Source organism: Amphiura filiformis, chromosome 11 (genome assembly GCF_039555335.1).
Source record: "Amphiura filiformis chromosome 11, Afil_fr2py, whole genome shotgun sequence".
Taxonomy (NCBI): domain Eukaryota; kingdom Metazoa; phylum Echinodermata; class Ophiuroidea; order Amphilepidida; family Amphiuridae; genus Amphiura; species Amphiura filiformis.
Window position 1 is genome coordinate 1,901,291 of NC_092638.1, and position 22,761 is coordinate 1,924,051.

Here is a 22,761-nt window from a genome sequence, read left to right on the forward strand (position 1 = left end):
TTCCTTGAAAAATTAGCAATCAAAAAGACCATTTTATCTGCGCATTTTTATGCATCGCGACTAAATTCCTTCAACTGACACAAAGTAGAGCTTAAAAAAGAAATATTGTTCATTGAAGTTTCCCTTAAGCACGCTAATAATGAGCACAGTTATTGTACGTTCGTATGTAACTACCATATCTTCAATCTTGCTTAAAGCAAGTCCTATGGAATATATTCAATTATATTATATTTGGTACCAGTGTATAGCTATGGATCTCCTCTATCTAGTGATACCAAAAAAGTACAAACATTCCATGGCGTCGAATTGGATTGTTTGATGTGATCATTTATTAATTTTTCTAACAAAACATAATTATAATGTCCAATTCTAGAGCTGATTTGCACCAACAGCTATCACACTTGTTAAAGGAAGGTGACCTGATATATTTGGAAAATCAAATTCTCAAAACTTACGTATAACATAAAATGTCATCCCTTTCAAGCACTCATGCAAAAAGAAAATATAAATGTTTTTTTGTAAATGTGACTAATTCCTAATGGAATTACCGACATTTATACAGTGTGATATTTTTAGTCTACATTTTTATTAATGATAATCATCATGATCATGTAATATATTGATTTCAAGTGAACGGCCCTATTTTTCTCATAAACATATTGAAATTAGAAGTTCCAACTCAGTGTATTTCCCAAGATATCATAAAAAAACTGCCGAATTAGTCAAAACTATGGTATAACATAGTTTTGACTAATTCAGCAGTTTTTTGATGATTTCTTCGGAAATACACCGATTTGGAACGCCAAATTTCAATATGTTTATGAGAAAAATATGAGCTTTCTTCTGATACCAAAATCAGCATTTTGATGAGGTAAAGTGGGGGATGAGATTTTCAATCAGGTTATCTACCTTTAACTGTGTACACATATATTTTGTAGCAATTTTAAACACAAATTTTCGTTTCTATATCAAATTATTCATCTTTTTCTGTTTTTTGTGGTAATTTTAATTCTATAAACTGTACATTAGTGTGCCAATTGAGGGCGCCATTTACAAATATATTTTTAATTTACATTCGGCGAATAATATGAGTTATTCCTTACATTTCATGATAAAAAGTTTTTGGAAAATTCCCTTGTCATTTGTTAGTCTATTTGCAGATGTTCTAATAGCATTTTACAAGTGCCTACACCTTGTAAAGATGCAAACAAGATTGTAGGTAAATAGCGCCATCATTGTTCAACTTTTCTTAAAAATGACTCAGTTTTGTATGCCATCAAACAACGCGTCATAATGTGTTTTCGGCTAGAAATTCCACAAAATATTATATCACTTAAATGAGCGCAGAAGATGGATAAACGATAAGCGTGCGTTTTAGGACGGATAAAGAATCTTAGGGGGTTGGTAAAACCCTTCGTAGTTCTAGGGTTAAAGGTAGAAGTATCCTTCTTTTCAATATGTTGTAATAAAGTCACTATTTTGGAATAATATTGTAAACAATAAATAATGAAAACTTACTGAAAACGTAGAAAGCCAATAAATTATATTGTGGATAATATTGAGACAGAAGAAACATAAAAGCAAATTAAAGTATGAAAAATGTTCTATAAACCGTAATTAAGGATACGCTAGTAAATTGTCTATTTATCCACAACACAGACTAGATTAGATCACTGTCCTTGGACTGTATGATATAATCTGAAAAGGGCAATTTTGTGTTCAAAATGATATTAATAATAAAAAGATTATGACTTGTTTGTCTATTGATAAAGTTCACTGTGTTATGTAAATGTTACCTATGATTACGATTATTGTTTTCATTTTATATTAAGATTCTGTACAAAGGTGAGCGTTGCTCCAATTTGTTAATAATACATTTTCCAAAACACTCTGTGTACGTAAAATGGTTTTCATAGGTAAAGGCATGGGTGTCAATCAAGGGGAGACAGGGGACAAGTGGGGATTTCGGGATGGGGGACACAAAATGAAATGCCCCCCACGTTTCGGTAAATCATACCTTGAGTTTTGGCTAAAATAGTATGAAATTATAAATTTTATCGTGCTCCACGCACTTCTTCCTCTATACATTTAAGAAATAAAGGGTAATGCATGATCCTTTACACGAAAATAATGTGTCCGAGGCAGTAAAACGTAAATAATGGGTGAGGCGCAGCCGAACCCATTATTTAAACGTTTTACTGCCGAGGACACATTATTTGTGTGTAAAGGATAATGCTGCACCTTTTATTTCTATTCTATTACCACAAAATAGTGTGATTTAAAGAGAAAATATCAATTTTTTTTCCCCAAATATTCCAAGTTGTTTACCTCAGGGTGGAGCGCATGTATACGCGTAGCCAAAGCGTATGCACATTCCAATAACACAACCTAACATTCCATTCTCCCCTATAAGCAGGTATGCACATACAATAACACACCCCTGACATTCCATTCTCCCCTACATAAGCAGGTGTGCTGTGCGCTGTGATGATAGAAGAACATAAAGTTCGTTGACCTTGACACTTTATCGCTAATTAATGGTCTGTCACGTGACGCGTTTCAACAAATCACAGTGCGCGATTTTGAATAATGGGTCGTGGGGGTGATAGAATTAAGAAATAAAGGGTAATGCATGATCTTTACACGAAAAAAATAATGTGTCGAGGCAGTAAAACGTAAATAATGGGTGAGGCGCAGCCGAACCCATTATTTAAACGTTTTACTGCCGAGGACACATTATTTGCGTGTAAAGGATAATGCTGCACCCTTTATTTCTATTCTATTACCACAAAATAGTGTGATTTATTGCTAATTAATGGTCTGTCACGTGACGCGTTTCAACAAATCACAGTGCGCGATTTTGAATAATGGGTCGTGGGGGTAATAGAATTAAATATACAAATTCATCTTGATTGGGGGGCTAAAATAATAAAACACATTTTGTGTGAAAAAAAACCCGCGCAGTTGTCCCCATTAACAGCTTTGTCTACCCTGCTGATGTCTTACACCTGATATCTGGTACGACAGTGACCAAGAAAATAGAGGGAATTAGAATGATTAAAGAAAGGGAACAAGACGCAGATACACATCACGAAGCCTTTTGACATAATTTTTTTTATTAAATCAGCAGGGACTAAATATTTCCATCTTAAAGTTTTTTCTTTAACACCCCCAACTCAAAGGGAAAAAAACTTGTTCTTAGTTCTGTTTAAATACGTACACATTTGGAATGAGCCCAATGTGAAGCAAATAGTGCAAAACTGTCCTAGAAATTTCTCCTAGAAATGAACTGTACATTGCTGCAATTGGGCCTTTGTATTGACTATTTTTTACATAATAATAGTGTAAAAAGTGTCCACCAAATGCCTTCATTTGGCGCCCATCTTGTAAACTTTTTATTACTCCTGGCTCTATGGGGGAGTTCGTGGCCATCTCTGTTGTACTCAGTCAACCATGATTTTATTGTTGTACAAGTCAAGGGCTTTCAGAAAAACTTGGGTGATCGATCTGAATTTGCCTAACTTTTTCTGTAGAGGGCACTTTTCAAAATGGCCGCCAAATTAACTATTTTTGACTATATCTTAGCTCCAGAGGCTCATAGAGATATGATTTTGGTATCTATACATATGTTTTCAGGATCAAGGAACCCGAAAAAAATAATAGAATTAGAATATGAATAACTTTTCTATTGAGGGCGCTTTTCAAAATGGCCGCCAAATTGACTACTTTTGACTTTATCTCAGCTCTAGAGGTCATAGAGACCGGACGTTGGTGTCTAAACATATGTTTTTAGGGTCAAGGAACCCTAAAACATTACCATATTAGACTTGGACGCAGTAGTGGTGGACAGCCATCTTGAATTTCAAAATAGCCATCAAACAAACAATAAGGGCACGTTTAAGAGATGATGAAGTTCATTGAAAAGAGAGGATCACCGTTCTCTGCAGAGTGCCCCACAGAGCTCCACAACTTCGTCACCAAGAAGGTGATGATATCAGTAATCAGAAACGATGTACTAAATGCGTCTGAAAAAGAGAAGAACAAATATCAGGCTTTCCACAGTGAAAGGATAATCAAGAAATCTGTAAAACTAAGAGACGCTATTCACAGAGGGCCTCAACAATGGCCTCAATCAAAGACAAACCCAAGAGAACAGTCCAGAAAGTCATCGCAGCCATGAATATGACAAATCCATCGAAGTGGCTAGAGATAGAGGTCTCGGCACTGATGATCTTGACATATGATGTCGTACCCACCCCATTGCTTTTTGGTGATGACGGCTTCATGACCAAACCAGAAAAGAGGCAACTTGTTCGGGAATTAGAGGAAACCCTCAAGCCTGATGACTATTGCTACCGGCGTAAAGATGATTCAGCCTTCCTGATTGATGTCATGGCAGCAATCCGCAGAGTGCCTCTATCAGGACTTACAGGTTCCTCTGATCTACTCTCAAAGTTTGCAGAAACAACCTCTCTGTATCATCACCATGGAAGATGTGATTATATCTTTGATATTTACCATGACGACCCATCGGTGAAAGATACAGAGAAGTTCAGGAGATGCAGCACGACTCCAGTGGTACTGAGCTCAATTGAGCTATCTACACCAATGCCAAAGGACATGTCAACATTCTGGCCGTCAAGCCAAAAAAAAACTGCTGCTTGAAACACTATGCATTCTTGCGTGATAAATGGAAGTGCATAAAGATCCATAATGGAACAGAATATAACATGCAGATCTCCGTATACCCATGCAAGTCCTAGATTGTGTCCGAGCTGGTCACAAAACATGCGTTGTTATATCCAACGATACTGATGTAACATTTGCCCTGTTGTTTTATATGGCTACCTTTCTTCACGAGGGTCTTCAGGAACTGTGGGTAAGAGCAGCGAGAGGCAACACTACCCGTTTTGCCCCTCTCCACATTCTGTATACAAGATTGGGCCCTCAGATGTGCACAGTGCTTTCTGCGCTACATAGCCTCACAGGATGTGACATCACCAGTAAAATAGACACAAAGAAAGCAGCCCTCAAGACCAAACCTATGGTTTACTTGCAAGGATTTGGCACAACAACTCCACTAGGTCCATTTCTATCCAGCAGGCAGTGCAAGTCATAGATGCTGGAAACAAGTCTAGTAATTTCCTGCAAGTCAGAGCACATCAGTTTCATTTCTCAAAGTCAGCTTCACACCAGAGTCTGCCAACAACATCTAAAGGTTTGGAACCTCACATCTACCGTGCATTCTTCAATGCATATTCCACCATGCATGCTCAACGTCCAAACAGCGGATCTAGATCCACTAGACTATGGTTTTCAACATGAGAATGGAAACCTTCTTCCTTCGACATCATGGAGATCATTGGAGTCATGTTGGAGTGTGGTGTGTCATTGCGGCAAATGTGCTCGTTTAACTTGTCCTTGCCGTACAGCAATGGTAAAATGCAGTGTATTCTGCAAGTGTCAGAAGACAGATAGGTGTAGAAATCTCCACAACTGACCTGATAGACAATATATAATTATGAAATATTATTACTGGCTATTATTGAAGATAATCAAGTTCCTTAAAAATCAAATGGTAAATTGGTACGGTTTTCTTTCAATCACAACCTAAGCTTAACTGCCTAATGCCTAATAATGACAGTTTTGGAGGCTCTTGAGAAACTGTCATGTTAATAGTCATGTGAGCTTAGGTCTGATTTGAATAGTATTATACCATTATAAAATGCATTTTAAGCATGGACAAAACCATGTAGATGTTAAACTTAATGAATACAAATGTAAGATATTCTTAATGCTCCCATTGGACACTATAAGGCCTTACAAACAAAAGTATAGCCACCAAAACTATGATTTATTGCTTATAAATAACTAAGTTATAAATAACAATGTTAATTTTTGGCGGCCATTTTGATATTCAAGATGGCTGCCTCAAAGAAGGTGCCAGTGACTAAACAACTGGTCTTATTGGATTCCTTGATAGTAAAAACATAGGTATAGACACCAAAATCATGTATCTGCGCACTCCAGAAACTGAGATATTGTCAAAAGTAATAATTTTGGCGGCCATTTTGAAAAAGGCCCTCTATAGAAAAAGTTAGGCAAATTCAGATTATCACCCAAGTTTTTCTGAAAGCCTTGACTTGTACAACAATAAAATCATGGTTGACTGAGTACAACAGAGATGGCCATGAACTCCCACATAGAGCCTAGAGTATATAACAACTGAGGGGGTTCATACCCCATCAAGACAACCCCCTGCGTCCGTAGATCAACTACGGATTGACGCCCTTGGGTTAAGGCATGCGGGTATTTTGCCTCAAACAAATGAGGCACCATAAAAACATTGTTTGTGAAGTTGGGGGATGTGGATCACGAAATGGCCCTTTAAAAATAAATTTAACAAACACTTTCAAGCTGTTTTTTGCACACAGGTGATCGACCAAGGATCCACCAGCTGACGCATGCGCCCTTCTGTGTCGAAATATAGCCCCTGTTATAGCCCCGTTGGTGACAATTTTTAAATTAGGCCGTATTAAATTAAATTTTGGTTCTCGTCTTCTTCTGCCTCAATTTCTGGAATTTGTCAGGACTTGTCAGAAAAATGTAAGACTTTGAAATTACTTTAGCAAAACTTAATATATATAAATATGTTTATCAAAGAAAAAGGGTCACTTTCAAGTCTTGTTGTGGTACTCTAGGGTTTATCCATCAGAATCTCACATTTGAAAAAGAAAAAGAAAAATGGCCTCCTCCTATTCCTGGAACACTGTCGGAAAAGACCAAAAGATACTAACAAGCTAATTTTACATTCAAGAAAAAAATCACATTCCTCACTCCTCAATTCATGAAAATCCTCCAGTCGAGAACCACAAAAACTATTTTCTGTGGCCTTACGTCATTAGGTAAATATGATGAAATTCGTCCCTGGATTGATTTGAGTCATATATATAAAACATGTTCCGACAAAAACCAAAGCGTAGCACCTCAGCTAGGACGCAGGACTGGATCGCACATGTATCTTGTGATCTCATCATCCGCTGTATTTCTCCTATTATAATCACTCACGCATTGTAACAGCAACTTACGCAGCATTTAAGTAGACATACGACAGACTCATACGACCATACAGGAAAAACGTAAGTTTGTAATGTTTTAACGTCGAAAAAAATAGAGACCTTGCGAAATGAAGTTAGAAACCACAAACTTTAACGTCTAGAGGATTATAGAGGATTATGTATTCAAAACCACTCTGCCATTAAAGCCGCTTGAAGTTAAAGTTAACGCGAGAATCTATAGTGTGCCGTAAATTATGATGAAATACGTCATAATTTAGAACAATAGTTTGCCTATTTCCTCATAGACTACATAATTACCACTTAAGTATTATCCAGTTAATAGACCAATTATTGGAAATCTAATTTGGTTGGGTAAAAAACATGCTACATGTTGCTGAAAATTATTGATTGAATTAGATCAAAATAATTTTTGTTCCAAACGTCACACTTGATATATAATTTTGTGTGTGCTCATGGCGTACACCAAATCAGCTTGCGGAACCAAGTTCTTAGCTTGACTTCAACGCTAAGCGGATTAAGTTCCCGTAAAATGGTCTGGTTTTACTTGAGCCAGCAGTATACGATACTTCTGGAAGAGTAAAGCAGGTACATAACATTTTTATATATAACATGTCATAGGTTGTGCCTGGTAAGAGATGGGGTAGGGTGGAGGAGAGTGAGGGCATTGGAAGTGGACAGGGAGGTGCTTTGCTGGTAGCCAAGGGGGGGGGGGCTCCCCCGTGGGACATCTTGTCTTCCTTCTTGACCCTTCCCTTTTGGATGTTGGTCGCCGTGATATTTTACGCTTTTAGGCCTTTTTCTGCCATTTTAAGCCCATTTTTGTAAAAACGTTTCTCTTTGAGAATCGACCCACGCCCTCCTTACAGAAAAACCCTGACAAAATCACTGGGGAGGGGGAAACAGGAGTGCGAGTGTGTAATTATAGGAGGGTCAAGTTTGAGAGAGCGAGTACAGATAGAGGGAGAAGGAGGGGAAAAATAAGGAGAATGTAGGGAAGGGGAAACAGGAGGGGAAGGGGGAGAGAGATTCAGAAGGAGGGGAAAGAAAGAAATAAAATGTATTTCATTAGGCTTTGCGAAGTAAATTGGAATATGAAATTGACAAAGCTGACGAGCCTTTATTAAATAATATTATATACATAGGCCTATAACTATCGTAAGAATAATAATTGAAACGTATAGGGCCTAGCTAGTTTCAAAATAATATGATAAGGAGATTAACGCTGGGTCCCGACATAATCCATGTTGAGTTCATTCATGTTTACTCAAACGAAGCTCTTAAGGTAGAGTCTTTTGTCTTGAAATGGGACTAATAACCACTTGACTAAACAAAAGAGAGACATTTGGATGTAGTCGGTTACAAGCTCTTACACAGGCCCTTCTTTTGAACGCACATTGATACACATGTCCCGAGTTTAAGCGACAAGACGTTGTTGTTGCAGTAACCAACCATACGTTCGCGTTGGAGTAAGTTTGAGCAAGAAATCCAATCGATATTTCTGAAGTTGCCGTTCCAGTTAAAGTAACTTCAGTTAAAGTCTCTAATAATCTAAATACTTTATAGTTGTATTGTACATGTACAGGGTGGGCCATTAAAAAGTTCACACTTTTTCGATGGCTTATTTCTCAGAAATGAAAACACATATTGAAATAAGTTGAACATATTTGTAAACCTCTATGTCTGGACTGTCATTGCTGAAAAGGGCATTAACATCCATGGTCTAATTACAAAATGGCGACCATTTAAAGCAGAGAAGTCAAAAACCACTTTGCACACACGTAAGACTATAGACAATGATCATGCATATTAAGTTTTTAGGCTTAAGCAAGTTTTAAAAAAGTTTGATGACTATGCATTTACTTGAGTGTCATTGCCGGGGTCATCGGACTCATGCGTGTATGAATTGTTTATTGTTTGAAAATCATTCACCTGTGAAATTGACACAAAAGGCTGATTGGACATGCTCATTTACATAACAAATACACTAGTTTTGGAGGGAACTTCAAATTTAAAATGCCTTGCGTGCGTTCTTGTCATTCATGTTAGAGATACCCGTGTAAGTACTTTGAGGTGATTCTTGCTGTTCAAAATGCGGCAGTTTGCAAAGGAGGAACGAATTTTCATCGAGGAGGAAATTTCAAGAACCGGAAAGGTGCGCTCTGTCCTGAATGCATGGCCGAACCAGTTTCCGAATACCAGACTTCCTAGTCGCCGACACATCTATAATATTAAACAAAAGTTTCACTTACATGGAACTGTTCTCAATCGGAACAAATTTAACAGTGGGAGACCACGAACAGGAAGATCAGCCAATCACATTGCCGATGTTAGAAGGATTTGCAAGCTAACCCAAGATTGAGTACTCGACGGAACAATTGTCCCCATATTCCAAGGACAACGTTCAGACGAATCATCACTCATGATATCGAATGGCACCCTTACAAGATCCTTAAGCGTCATGGACTGCAACCAGGAGATCCAAATCGGCGACTTCAGTTTTGTAACTGGTTAGTTAACAGAGCACGTCGCTTTCTTGATACCGCTGTTGTTGTTGACGAGGCAAACTTTCAAATCGACGGGTCTGTCTCTTCTCAAAACGTACGGATGTATGCACCGAAAGGCAATCCTCCGAGAGACTTTGCTTTTAACGTTCCACATGACAAACGCAAAGTTAGTGTTCTCGCAGCCGTCACAGGAAACAACCGGTTGATAGGACCGATATTCGTTGACCAGAACATAAATGGAAACGTTTACCTCGACATAATCAATGATCAACTAGAGCCTCAACTGGTCCAAATATTTGGACAGCAAGCGAACGGGGCCATCCACAGGGCATGGTTCTTTCAAGACGGAGCGCCAGCCCACCGTCTTATCGCTGTTAGAGACAGATTGCAGGAGTTGTTTCCGCATCGTGTTGTCGGCCTTGGACATCATGTGGAGTGGCCTCCGAGGAGTCCTGATCTGACACCTTTGGACTTCTGGCTTTGGGGTGATGTCAAGGCGTCTGTGTATGCCGAAGGTCCGCCAAGGAATTTGCGGGAGCTGAGGAGACGTATTACAGATGCGTTCACAAGGATCCGACGCACCAGGGTTACTTCAAGAGCAGTTCATAGAGCACGTCGCTTTCTTGATACCGCTGTTGTTGTTGACGAGGCAAACTTTCAAATCGACGGGTCTGTCTCTTCTCAAAACGTACGGATGTATGCACCGAAAGGCAATCCTCCGAGAGACTTTGCTTTTAACGTTCCACATGACAAACGCAAAGTTAGTGTTCTCGCAGCCGTCACAGGAAACAACCGGTTGATAGGACCGATATTCGTTGACCAGAACATAAATGAAGTTCCCTCCAAAACTAGTGTATTTGTTATGTAAATGAGCATGTCCAATCAGCCTTTTGTGTCAATTTCACAGGTGAATGATTTTCAAACAATAAACAATTCATACACGCATGAGTCCGATGACCCCGGCAATGACACTCAAGTAAATGCATAGTCATCAAACTTTTTTAAAACTTGCTTAAGCCTAAAAACTTAATATGCATGATCATTGTCTATAGTCTTACGTGTGTGCAAAGTGGTTTTTGACTTCTCTGCTTTAAATGGTCGCCATTTTGTAATTAGACCATGGATGTTAATGCCCTTTTCAGCAATGACAGTCCAGACATAGAGGTTTACAAATATGTTCAACTTATTTCAATATGTGTTTTCATTTCTGAGAAATAAGCCATCGAAAAAGTGTGAACTTTTTAATGGCCCACCCTGTATTTGTGAGACTATTCGCAAGGTACAAAAATCCTTTTCGTCAAATATTAAGAAAACGTCTAGAAAACAATTTTACCAGTTACGCAATGAATCTGTTTTCAAACTTGATTCGCAGAGCAGTAAACCTTTTTTTCTTCTGAATTTCAACTAAACATATCACCAATTAAATATAAGCCAATGCGACTTTCAGCACATTTTGATTGATTTAACCAGATTCTCAATTTCAGAACGTGTCTACACTTTGAAAACAGCTCCAATTTCAATTGTTATGTGTAGAAGACATCGAAAAGTATTACCATTACGTTTAGAAATATGAATTGCAAACAATGCATTCGAAATATAAGAATAATGTTTCACAAGAAAATAGAAGTATCGGTGAGGTAGATAAAAACGTTAGGCGAATTTTGATAAACCTTTTCAGCAAAGACGTATATTTTTAATGGGATGCTTTATTGTTGATGTAAACCATTAACGAACCCAAGCCGAGGGACCTACAGATAGCCATTATCCCTCTTTTTGGGCGAGATGCGGCAACCTGTTTCTTGACCTACTTTTCACAGTGTTGGTAAAATGTAACTAATGTGAAATTCAAGGTCCAACAATGTTGCTCAAATTTAGTTTAAATGCAGGGTTAACCCTAGAAATAGAAACCGCACGCGTTTATGCCCAAACGACCAAAGCTAATCGTAGATCTATCCTTTGAGAGGATAGTTAGCACTATACCACGCGCAGCTAACGACTCAACCACGTGATTAAATTGACGATTTTGATTGGTCAAATAGCTGCACGTAGCTTTAAATAAGCTGCGCGTAGCTACCTGCACGTTACGACCCCCATGGCTTGCCATACACGCTGGCGATCATCAGGTACTAAATGTCTCTACCGACGTAGCTCTATTATTTTTAGTATTCATACTAGATCACTGTTGATTTAAAGATAAAACACGTCTGGTATCTTCACTGGGAGCTCAGCAGGGAAATATTTTATTTTAATGGGTGGCGGCTTTTTTTAGGTCCTTGTCTATGAGAACGGGTGAAGGAATGTTTTGGAGGTATTGGTCTTACAAAACGACGTTATGTGCTCCGGAGCTTAAAATCAGCAATTTACACTTGAAAGGATATTATAGTCAAATAAAAAGGTCTGAAAGCGCTGGGGAAATCATAATCCGGAGGCTAAAAGAGCAGAAGTGTAAGCGTCATATGAATTAATGGTTATTAATGAAAATTACATAATATTAAAACTAAATTTGCTGTTTGAAGAGACAAAGAAATGGTAAACTTCTAGATGATTCCCATTTGGATATCTCAATCCCGATCTCATGTGTCTGCTAAGTGTTATTGAACTTGACTCAGCTGACATTCGTCTAATCGTAGGTCGTCAGGGTTATCTTTCATTCAGTGATTGTGATCGCTTAATCAAATGACGCGCTGAAAATTAAGAATTGTTGTTTAAACAGACGTTGAGACTCGCACGTAAGCACCAGTCGTATGACTGATATTTACTCTCCAGGTAAATGTCCTTTAGAATATTAACTGCCAACGTTATATTTAACCCCATTTATACAAATATAAAACCTGCCAAGTTCTCATATACAGTGGACTTCGGGTATATATATAAATGCGCATATATAAATGGGCACGTGACATCTACAAGTCGCCATACCGTGTTCAACGATGTAAGGTACCCGGATGTGTACAAATTCCACACGCAAAAGTATAGGCGAAAATGACAGGTTACAAGGAAAATTGGCTTTGCAAAATAGTGGCATTGATTGCAAAGGGCAAAATAATTTGACCCGAAACATAAACTCTTTATTTGGATTTTCCATTACGGAAAAAAAAATTATGACGGAAAAGCTAGATATAGCTGATTTAAAAAGTTATATTTCATTATTTCCGTGCTAAATGGGCGTGGCAATTTGCCATATTGATGACGAAATGTGATTCTTACTGGCATTAAGGTCAGAACTGGGTAGCTGCCGATGATGTTATTTGATAATGTTTGCACGTAGGGAACTTAGGGGGCTGTCATTTTCTTCGGAAGGAAGGGGTCATGGATTGATTTATTTGGGAATCAAGATAAGTATTCCCCCCCCCGTAGTGCCGCCAATGAACATAACTCTGACCCTAATTTGAACTCTAATTATAACGTAAATTGAGGAAACTATAACTTTAGCCCTTTTCGGCATAATGACCCTCTCAAACTAATAGGCTAGATGTCCCCGCCCGACCTCCTCAACTCTAACTTACTCATTCGCTCGCAAATGGACAAAAACAAATTCAAAATGTGTTTTAAGCACCTTTTGTGTCCCCCATGCTAAATCGGTCACCCTTTGACGTACAATTTAGAGTATAAACACGTAGATGACTGTACATGATCTAATCATCCCGGCTGGAAGATGTTGAGGAAGACTCGTATACTATACATCACGCTCATACGTTATATGACAACTTGACGTACAATCACGTATGTGATGCACGGTTTGAGATTTATTCAGCTAGTTAGATCCGTCATACACATTATTGTCATGGTATTATATTGTAATATTGTATACGTCAATTTTGTTCAGTTTGATTCAACCGGCTTATAAAGTTTTACTTTACACGGAAAGGAAAAAAAAAAAAAAAACCAATTAATTTATGAGTGTAAAAGGGGGGAGGGGTGGTTTTGGGGGAAGGGGGGGGGGACAAATAATATTTATAAAATTATAAGTAAGGCGAGAAAGAGAGAAACCCTGTTCTACGGGCGAACGGACCTTTCAAGTAGGGTCGGTCGGTCGGTTGGTATCTTTTAAAATTTTTTTGAATAACCCAAAAATCACAAAAATCTGTAAATAAATTTCAATTTGAGAAAATACAAAAAAAAATTGTCTTGAAATTTCCGAAATTTGGGGTCGGCATTCATTTGTACAGGGAAAATTTGTTTCCCAATTTGTTCAAAATAGAACAGGGTTTTCGTTTTTCGTCGCATAAATAAATAAGTAAATAAATAAATAAATAAATAAATAAATAAATAAATAAATAAATAAATAAATAAATAAATAAATAAACATTAGTTATGTTTGTAGATGGGGGGTGCTGTGCAATAATCATGATCCTTTGATATCCATGATTTATCCTTGCAAATTTATAGCATCGAACCTCCAGCCAATGTTCCTTGCCAGTGCTAGCCACGAAACAAGGTCACAACTGTAGCCACTCCTTCAATGGTCGCCATTTCAGTGATTGACAGTGATGTTATGCAAATATGGCGCTGGCCATCTGGTCACGTGCGCATTTATAAAAGCGCATTTATACAACCGAAGTCTACTGATATAACTTCCATGGTGCGTTCTAGTGTCAATATCCCATACATATAAAACAATACAGTAAATGTAAATTGTGTACAATTGACTCCCAATTAAAAATAACAACAGCAAAAATCTTGTCTGTTACTTTTACAGATTAAACATGGCTTCATCTGGATCTGGACAAGACTTTAGAATATTCAAGTCTGAAGATCTTGAAATCAAAAGGTATCTTGGAGGTGGGGGATTTGGCAGCGTGTCGTTGGCAATTGACAGACAGTTAGGATATGAAGTTGCTGTAAAGGAGCTAAAAGACGTCAGGTATTTAACCTTTGTTTGTATCTTGTACTGTATAGGCCAGTGACGGTTTTCTTGTACACTGACCCTAGGTCCGCACACACCTAAAATTACGGGGTCAAAAGAACCCCAAAAGGGTAATTTTTGACCCCGCAGGTGACTGTAGCTGAATGCCAATTATACACAGACTAAAAAAGAGTCAAATTTGACCCCGGTGACCCCTAATATAGTCAGTTGAAACTAACCCTATGAGTGTTAAAAATCACTAAGGGGTCCCGATTAGAGATGTATGGACTGTTTCATGATATTTTTATTTTTTGTACCGAATTAAAAGCTAAACGGTACACTAATGTGGGTGTGGTCATCCTAACTAGAGAAAACCCAAATCTTGGTCATTCGTGCATTTGGCGCTGACATGGTCGGTTTCGATAATCATCATAATATAAATCAAACACCCGAGGTAGGGCTTTATCCACCAGGGTGCACTATACTATTTACAGATAACAATGTTTTCCGAGTTCGATTCTTTTTCTAGTTATGGTGTATATTATTTTGCTGATATTGCTCTTTGGTGGGTACAAGTTTCGGATGGGAATACAATTATCGACCTTGGGAAATTCCAGTAATTCTAGGCCAAACCTTTGACAAGATATAATCAGGGGCAATCAACATCTTTTTGTGTTACCATGGAACTTCTAGTTAGTAGACACTAGTAACATACTTTATAAGTAGATTATAGATAGGAATTATTACACTGCACTAGCACTTCCAGTGTACAAATGATATTTGATTTTAACATTTTTTTTTTGGTTTATCTGTTTCGTTTTCTGCATCTTTCCAAATAGGGTCAACAAGGAAGTGATCATGAAAGAAGCAAGAAAAATGTGGAAAGTAATTACCTGCCCAAACCTTGTCCACATAATGGGCATCACTGAGAATCCAATAGACAAGTCTATAGGAATTGTGATGGAATTCCTCGAGTATGGTGACTTGGTTCATTTCAACCGGAAGTTCATGATGCATGATGATTGCATGGCAAGGAAGATCAAGATGATCCATGAAATAGCTCTTGGGATGAATTTTCTACACAACCAGAATCCTCACGTGATTCATTCGGACCTGAAACTTGAGAACGTGTTCGTAGGACAAGGATTAATGGTTAAGGTGAGAATTGATATAGTTCTGTGCTATTTTTATATTTGTTTATGCGTACATACACTTCTAGTGCCCGTTTCTATTCATCGTTATGTATTCTTCTCCCGTGCATTATTTTCGCGAACTACCCTTCACAGCCCAAATTATATAAACCTGCACGCTAAACAATGCATTATCTAAAACCTGCACGCTAAACAATAGATTCTAGATAATACGTGCACGCTCAAATACTAGAAATACTACTTTCACATAACCATAAAGTAGAGTTAGGTGGCGCTTTAGACACAGAGATCACATAACCAGGCATAACTATATAATTGTCTGTTCGATATATATACCAACAAAAAAGTACGATTATACATTCTGTGGTGTTAAAATGGTATAGTTACAAACGGTGTTCTATAATAGTGTACAATTACCGAATAAGGTGCAACTCGCTAGACTTGAGTCCAGTCCTCGTTTACGGAGTTTAGGATTAGGGTTTAGGGTTGGGATAGGGCAGTCTTGTAATAAGACTAGTAGAGTTGCACCCTTGCAAATATCATTGTCATAAATTATGATTAATGACCTCAAATAAATCAAACATCAAATGAGAATAATCGAGCTTCTATTAATTAAAAAGGGCCAAAAACAGGTGGATCATAATTATACAAGATGACACCATTGCAAAATATTCAGCATTTTACAAATGAAATACATGTAGGCCTATATCTAAAATAACATAGCCGGACCCGGGAAACACACACTAGCGCATAATATCATGATCATGCTTTATAATACCATAGGCCTTCAAACACATGTGTTTGAAGGCCTATGATAATACTGAACAAATTGTTAAATCCCAATGTCGTGTGTTTTAATATAAGTAGTTCAAATTATAGAGCTATAACGTCCAGTTGATATTCACCGTAGTACTAGTCTGACATCTAAATCGATCGTTTCCAACTGGTTCAGTGCTCTCTGTGTTCGAAACCACGATATTAAATGATCACAACATAAAGTCAAGTCAATTAAACCATGCGTGAATAAGTTACCTAAGTATGACGTATGGCGCAATCGATACCATTGATTACAGGGATTGATTTTCTTTACCAGTTAAATGCTACGTAGCTGGTCAATGTCCTGACGGTGTTTTTAAAATGTAAGATATTTTCCCTAATATTAAAACTAATATAATGAATGCAGCAATTAATATTGCCTATTGTTTTAATAGGCCTACACTCAAAGTGTATGACGGATAATGTACTCGTGCAAATGCATTCGTCAAGATAAGCGCACGCGCCGTGGAGTTATTGCATTTAGCTTTCGAGCCTATCGGCTCTCAAGCTAAATGCAATAACTCCACGGCGCGTGCGATTATCTTGACGAATGCATTGCACTCAGTTCATTATCCTTATCATAACCCAAAGTTAATGCGTCTTGAATCCAATTCTAGGTTCATCCAAGTACATTATATAATTTATATTAATAGCCGTTTTATCATTAAATAATGTCAGATGCCAATATGGCATTCTAATAATATTAAATACTATATTATCATTGTCCAATGTTTATTTTGGTTTGTATCCCATATGTTTGTAGATCGGAGATCTTGGATTAGCGTTGAGTGCTCAAACAATGCAAAACATGGAAAAGATGTCCAAAGTTGGTGCTGCTGGTACCTTTTCTCATATTCCCCCAGAAGGATGGTCAAGCAGTAAAGCTATACCTGACAAATTCTGGGATATCTTTACGTGAGTATTTAGCATATTTCACAAGTTTTTTTAAACTGTTTAATATATTTTTAAAGAAAAAAAAAAAAAAAGTGATTATATACTCGGGAATCAAACCCAGGACCTCAGATTTGCGAGACATGTGCTTGACCACTTGGGTAAGGGGGCCTCAAAAGGACATCAATAAAAAAACTATTACTTACATATTACTACAACTTCTGTTTCTACAACCCAACTACTACAACTAAATGTAATACTATGACAATTTGACTTTCAGTATATAATAGTAGCATATTATGTAAGTAATGAAGCTCCGCATTCTACACAAAATACCTCGACTCAACGAGGAACTACTACCATACTTTATTGCTTTATATTTAACAGATTTGCAATCACAGTATTCGAGCTTGTAAGTGGCAAGAATCCTTGGCCAGTACGTAAGTAAAAATGACCAATGAAACAAGTTCACATATAATGTTGATCAGAATAAATTTCCGCACTTACTCCTGGGGCCCCTTGATCACGCTTTTGGCGCTAGTAAGATTCTGAAGATGCACCCAGGTGCAAATCTTATGACGCGTCGTCAATTAAGCCCATCGTTATAGTTCAAACTCAACACCAGAAAGCCATGTGATTTGATTGAAAGAGTTAAGATGTTTTGATTGGTTTATTAATAAGGACGGATTAACCCTTTGCTGGCCCCTAGGCACGGCAACATGATTGGCTCCATGGCTCTTCGGATCGAAATGTTACACCCCAGCCCCTGGCCCCTAGGCACGGCAACATGATTGGCTCTTCGGATCGAAATGTTACACCCCAGCCCCACTACTGTAACCTAGACGTCAAGTTGCTCTAGTATCCGCAAATGGCTTTAGTGGGATAAATATGCGCAAAGAGCGCAAATATTTGCATTTTTAATAAAATTGGGATAAAATCATGACGATTGTGGCCTAAAACCGAGCCAAAGGAAAATGAGCAGTACAACTAATTCAAACTTCCTCTTCCTTTACTGAAACTGAAACCATTATTTTTTCCGCTTAAAGTTTGACGCCCTTGGCCGTGGCTGCTGGGGCCGGGCCCACTGTCACAGTGTCTTGTGGCCGGTAAATCGCGAATGTTAGCGAAATCGACCCAATGATGTTCTGGGATAGGTTCTTAAGATCCTGCTCTTTTCTATCCACGAAAGTGACTCTGCATTAGGAAAGGAACACTGATCTGTCTATGCTTGAATCTTCCAGAAAACAAACAAAAGAGAAAACATCGCAAAACTATTTGGATAAAGTTTCGTTAATTATCAAAATTACCAGCAGCAGTAGCGGCATCATATGATGTTTTTTGTTTCCAATCCAGATGGTGATAGTGTATTAGTGAGTGTGTGGGTGAGGGAAGGTGAACGTCCAGACGTGGAAAAGATTCCAGCAACAGTCCCAATTGCGATTGTAGAATTGGTCAAGAAATGCTGGGCCCAAAAGCCTTCTGATAGGCCACAGTTTCAGGGTAAGTTACATTTAAAAAAATCTTTAACACCAACATCATACCGTTATGAACACGGCAGAGTGCCGAATACGCAAAATTGCTGTTCTGAGTAAACGGCGTTTGAAAATCTTGGTACCATTCCATTGGTCCTTCTTAAAATTTAGAACCTTCGTGAGCAATCGTTTATAATGTATATTATAGAAGTAAATGTACTCGAATTATTGGCAATATTTGCATGTTCTGAAATAATCAATATATCCCTCAAAACGTGTTTTAACAGCTATTCGGCTTTATGCTGTCTCCAAAATGTCTCTACCACTGCGCAGAGAGAGGTCGAATACGCATTCAACTAAGTGAAAAGCGCTCTTTGTGACAATTAGAAAACACCGTTGTGACATAATACTTACATCATCGTCAAGGGCATGGTCTTAGCTCTCAAATGCCGTTTAGTCTGTTCAATTTGCTTGTTGTAATCTTGAGATATGCTTACTTAACAACGAAAGGGTAAAATCACAATTGTGCCACTTTTACTAGGGAAGCGGGCTGTACATGTAAATCAATGATAGCATCAAGTTTATCAAGAGTTCCTTCGTGAAATCAAAAGAATGCATCAATTACACAACAATACATAATTGTTTTTAATGTTTTATCATGATAAAGGTATAATGGTTCTCTTTTTCCACTTACGACAAATTAAACGATAAATAAATATTTCACATTCTGCTGTAAAATTAAATACATCTGCATGTCAATGATTTTACCATGGTATACTGTTCTCATTTGTCGTTCAAGACATGTTAAAAGACAAACAAATATTGCACACTTATACATGTAGGTTAATGAACTTTGACAAGTTCATGAAATTAGACAAAATAATGCACGCCCGCTGGTGTTGATGCGTCTAATGCGAAGGGGGAGTGCATTAGACGCATCAACATCAGCTATCATTGATTTACATGTTCCAGCCCTATTCCCTAGTAAAAGTGGCACAATTGTGATTTTACCCTATCGTTGTTAACTAAACATATCTCGAGATTAAAAAGAGCAAATTGAACAGAACAAACGGTATTTGAGAGCTAAGACTGTGCCCTTGACGTTGATGTAAGCATTATGTCACAACGGTATTTTCTAATTGCCAAAGAGGGCGCTTTTCACTTGCACAATTTTTTGAGACAGGCTGTATAGCACGCATTCTTGATTTGGGGATTTTGTGTAGAAATTACTGGTTGTCCTAAGACTATGTAGACTTAACTTGCTATATAAGTTATAAATAGTCATCCCTGTAATATTTAGCAAAAACTCGAGGATTTAAAAGCAAAAATAAAAATATTGGCCTATATTTTGCGTATGATTTTCCGGGATTTTTCAATTTCACGGGTGCGCACTCACATTATTAAACCACAGCAATATCATGTGGGGAATATTTGTACTTATTTTGGTATCACTGGATAGAAGATACCTACAGCTATACGTTGGTATCAAATATATTAGTATAGGACATGTAATATAGAAAATTCGGGGTTTCCCGCTATACAATACTATAGATTAACATGATTTGAACATTTAAGTATACGATTCGTCTCTCTGCCGAATTCATTTATCGCACTTAGGCGCGATTCGTCCAAATCAAAATTTCCATAACTACGTCGGTGAGTAAGATTTACCATTAATTTTTAGTGGAAATAAAAGATAACTGAAAACGTAATCATAAGCATACAAAAACTCAATTTGCTCAAAATTCTCGATTCGTCAATCTGCCGAATTCATAACGATACGTGGGGTGTCCTTGAAATACTAGTACTCTACCGTCAGCAACATTGTAAGAAAATGTAAAATCACAATATGTTACTAGAATTTCATTCCAGCGCCTATAATTATCGTCAATCTCGCCGATCGTTATTTAGTGGAGTCGTATTTAGTGGGACGTATAAATAAGACGTATAACTAAAGACAAATAGTTTATACACAAAAGATTCAACGATACGCGAACGATTGGTGAACACGGCGAATAAAACTGGGGTCTAATATGAAACATAAATTTTACTCTAATTAAAGCACTTCAGGCTTTATTCACATGGTATTTCAATTTGAGGGCGTCACTGTGGAGCAAATCACACATTATGGCTTTAATAGGTACGTTTACACTGCAGTAACATGCAATATTAAGCCGCATCATTGACAAGTATCAATTATAATTTTGAAAGGCCAGATCTATAATTATAATAATAATATTATGAGCTTATAAGTGTAATTGACTTTTATTTCAATTCCTGTCCAGATATACTAAGGACCATCATCAGTATTAGCTTGCCCAAACGTGAGCTAATCAAAGCAGATGCAGCAATCATGGGTCGTGTCGGGGTAAGCGCATTTATAATTAGGATCTTTGGTTCTTTGATTCAATCTATGCAGAATGGTATTCATTACTCTCTGTTAATTAAATTAATTGAGATTCAATCTACCTTTGCATGATGTGATGTGCAAAAAATCTTCGAACTATAAAAAAGTTAAGGTTTTGCATTTAAAGAGAACTGATCCACCCTAAGAGTGCTCTATTCTTCATATCCCTTAGATGACTCGGTATAAAAGCAGTAGGCCTATATGTACTGTTTACAAAGTCAAAGATGTACATTAAGCTAATGTGCGCTAAGCTTACATTCATTTGTGTAAAGAGTTATCTTGTGTAAGAGTTACCTTGATGCTGTAAAATATAGGTAATATTTATTCTCCTTATTATATCCCCATCATGGTCATAAATGTATACCAAATAGAAATACCGAATATCATAATGTTTCTTATTTTAATAACAGGAAGCAGGAGATGACAGTAACGACACAACAGTCGACAGTGGTGTGGATAGTGCATGGGGAAGTCTTGAGGTTATGAAAATATCTGGACAGAATGAGGCAGGGACATCCAAGGAAAGTGACTGGGGTAAGTGAAAAAACTCTCAATCATAATTCTCAATAGTCTTGTTTAGACGGGGATAAATCCTCGAGCATCGGGGTACTCTAGAATTGTGATTTTAAAGTCCATTCCAAAGTGCATGTCCACTCTACTAGAAATCCTCAAAGTCAGCCTCAAAGTAACGCAGCTGTTATAAATACGTCAATAGCTTCAGAACCAATAATTGTTTTCATAATATTTTAACATAGATAGAAGGATGATTTATTTACTCGCATTTTGATACCTCATGTGTCAAAATGTCGTTTAATAGTGCTTTTAAAGAAAAACACCCGAATTAAAAAGTTGCAGGTTATGGCGATCAATGGTTATTGCGCAAGCATGAAGCCCTCCATAATCTTCGCACTGACTTCAAATCAATACAACATTCTGCAACTTTTAAATTCGAGTAATTTTCTTTAAAACACTGCCTTGTTGTTAATGTTGAGCGAAATTGGACGAATAGGGTATCAAAATGCGCGTGAATAAATCATTCTTCTGTCTATGTTTGCAATATTGTGAAAACAATTAGGCCCTATTAGTTCTGAAGTTATAGCCGTGTTTATAACAGCTGCGTTACTTTTTGTGCAGTTTTTATGTCGATGTATTGTGTATCACACATTACAAGTGGAATAATGTAGGCCTATTATTATATTGAGGTTATTGCTACAATCATGTAAATGCCAAGGGGTGAAAACGCATTAGGTAGATGTATCATATCATGATATAGAAGTCCCAAGTATTTAAATGAGGTTTAATAAAAGAAACCACCTGAATTGAGTGCCATCTCAAGGATGTCTTCTCTCTGTATAACCTCATTTAAATATTAGGGACTTCTATATGATACATCTACCGGTAATTATCTGCAGTAATGGTTAAATCACATCAGAGTAGTCCGTCGGCAATACGCCCAACCGAGACCAGGGATGTGAGAGAAATATCCCACCGGGCCGGGCAGCGTTCACGCTGGCTTACAATCCCCGGTCTGTTTCTACGCACCCGAGTGGTCGGTGATTCAAAACCTTCTTTCTTTCGAACTTCCTGCTTTCCTT

General features: G+C 37.6%; 1 protein-coding gene across 1 annotated transcript; it reads left to right on the forward strand.

Moving 5' to 3' along the window:
* The first annotated feature begins 14,289 nt into the window (after window positions 1-14,289).
* LOC140164211 (ankyrin repeat and protein kinase domain-containing protein 1-like) lies at window positions 14,290-21,708 on the forward strand. Its single transcript, XM_072187453.1, has 7 exons — window positions 14,290-14,447; window positions 15,269-15,587; window positions 17,160-17,311; window positions 17,675-17,727; window positions 18,641-18,787; window positions 21,045-21,127; window positions 21,577-21,708. The coding sequence occupies exons 1-7, from the start codon at window positions 14,290-14,292 to the stop codon at window positions 21,706-21,708; spliced, it is 1,044 nt and encodes a 347-aa protein (XP_072043554.1).
* The last annotated feature ends 1,053 nt before the right edge of the window (window positions 21,709-22,761 follow it).

What these genes read in the sequence shown, in the direction of transcription:
- LOC140164211 (XM_072187453.1), top strand. Translation starts at nt 14,290, where the DNA reads ATGGCTTCATCTGGATCTGGACAAGACTTTAGAATATTCAAGTCTGAA. An exon ending in GACAAGGATTAATGGTTAAG is followed by an intron (nt 15,588 to 17,159) that starts GTGAGAATTGAT and finishes ATATGTTTGTAG; the next exon opens with ATCGGAGATCTTGGATTAGC. An exon ending in CAAGAATCCTTGGCCAGTAC is followed by an intron (nt 17,728 to 18,640) that starts GTAAGTAAAAAT and finishes TTTCCAATCCAG; the next exon opens with ATGGTGATAGTGTATTAGTG.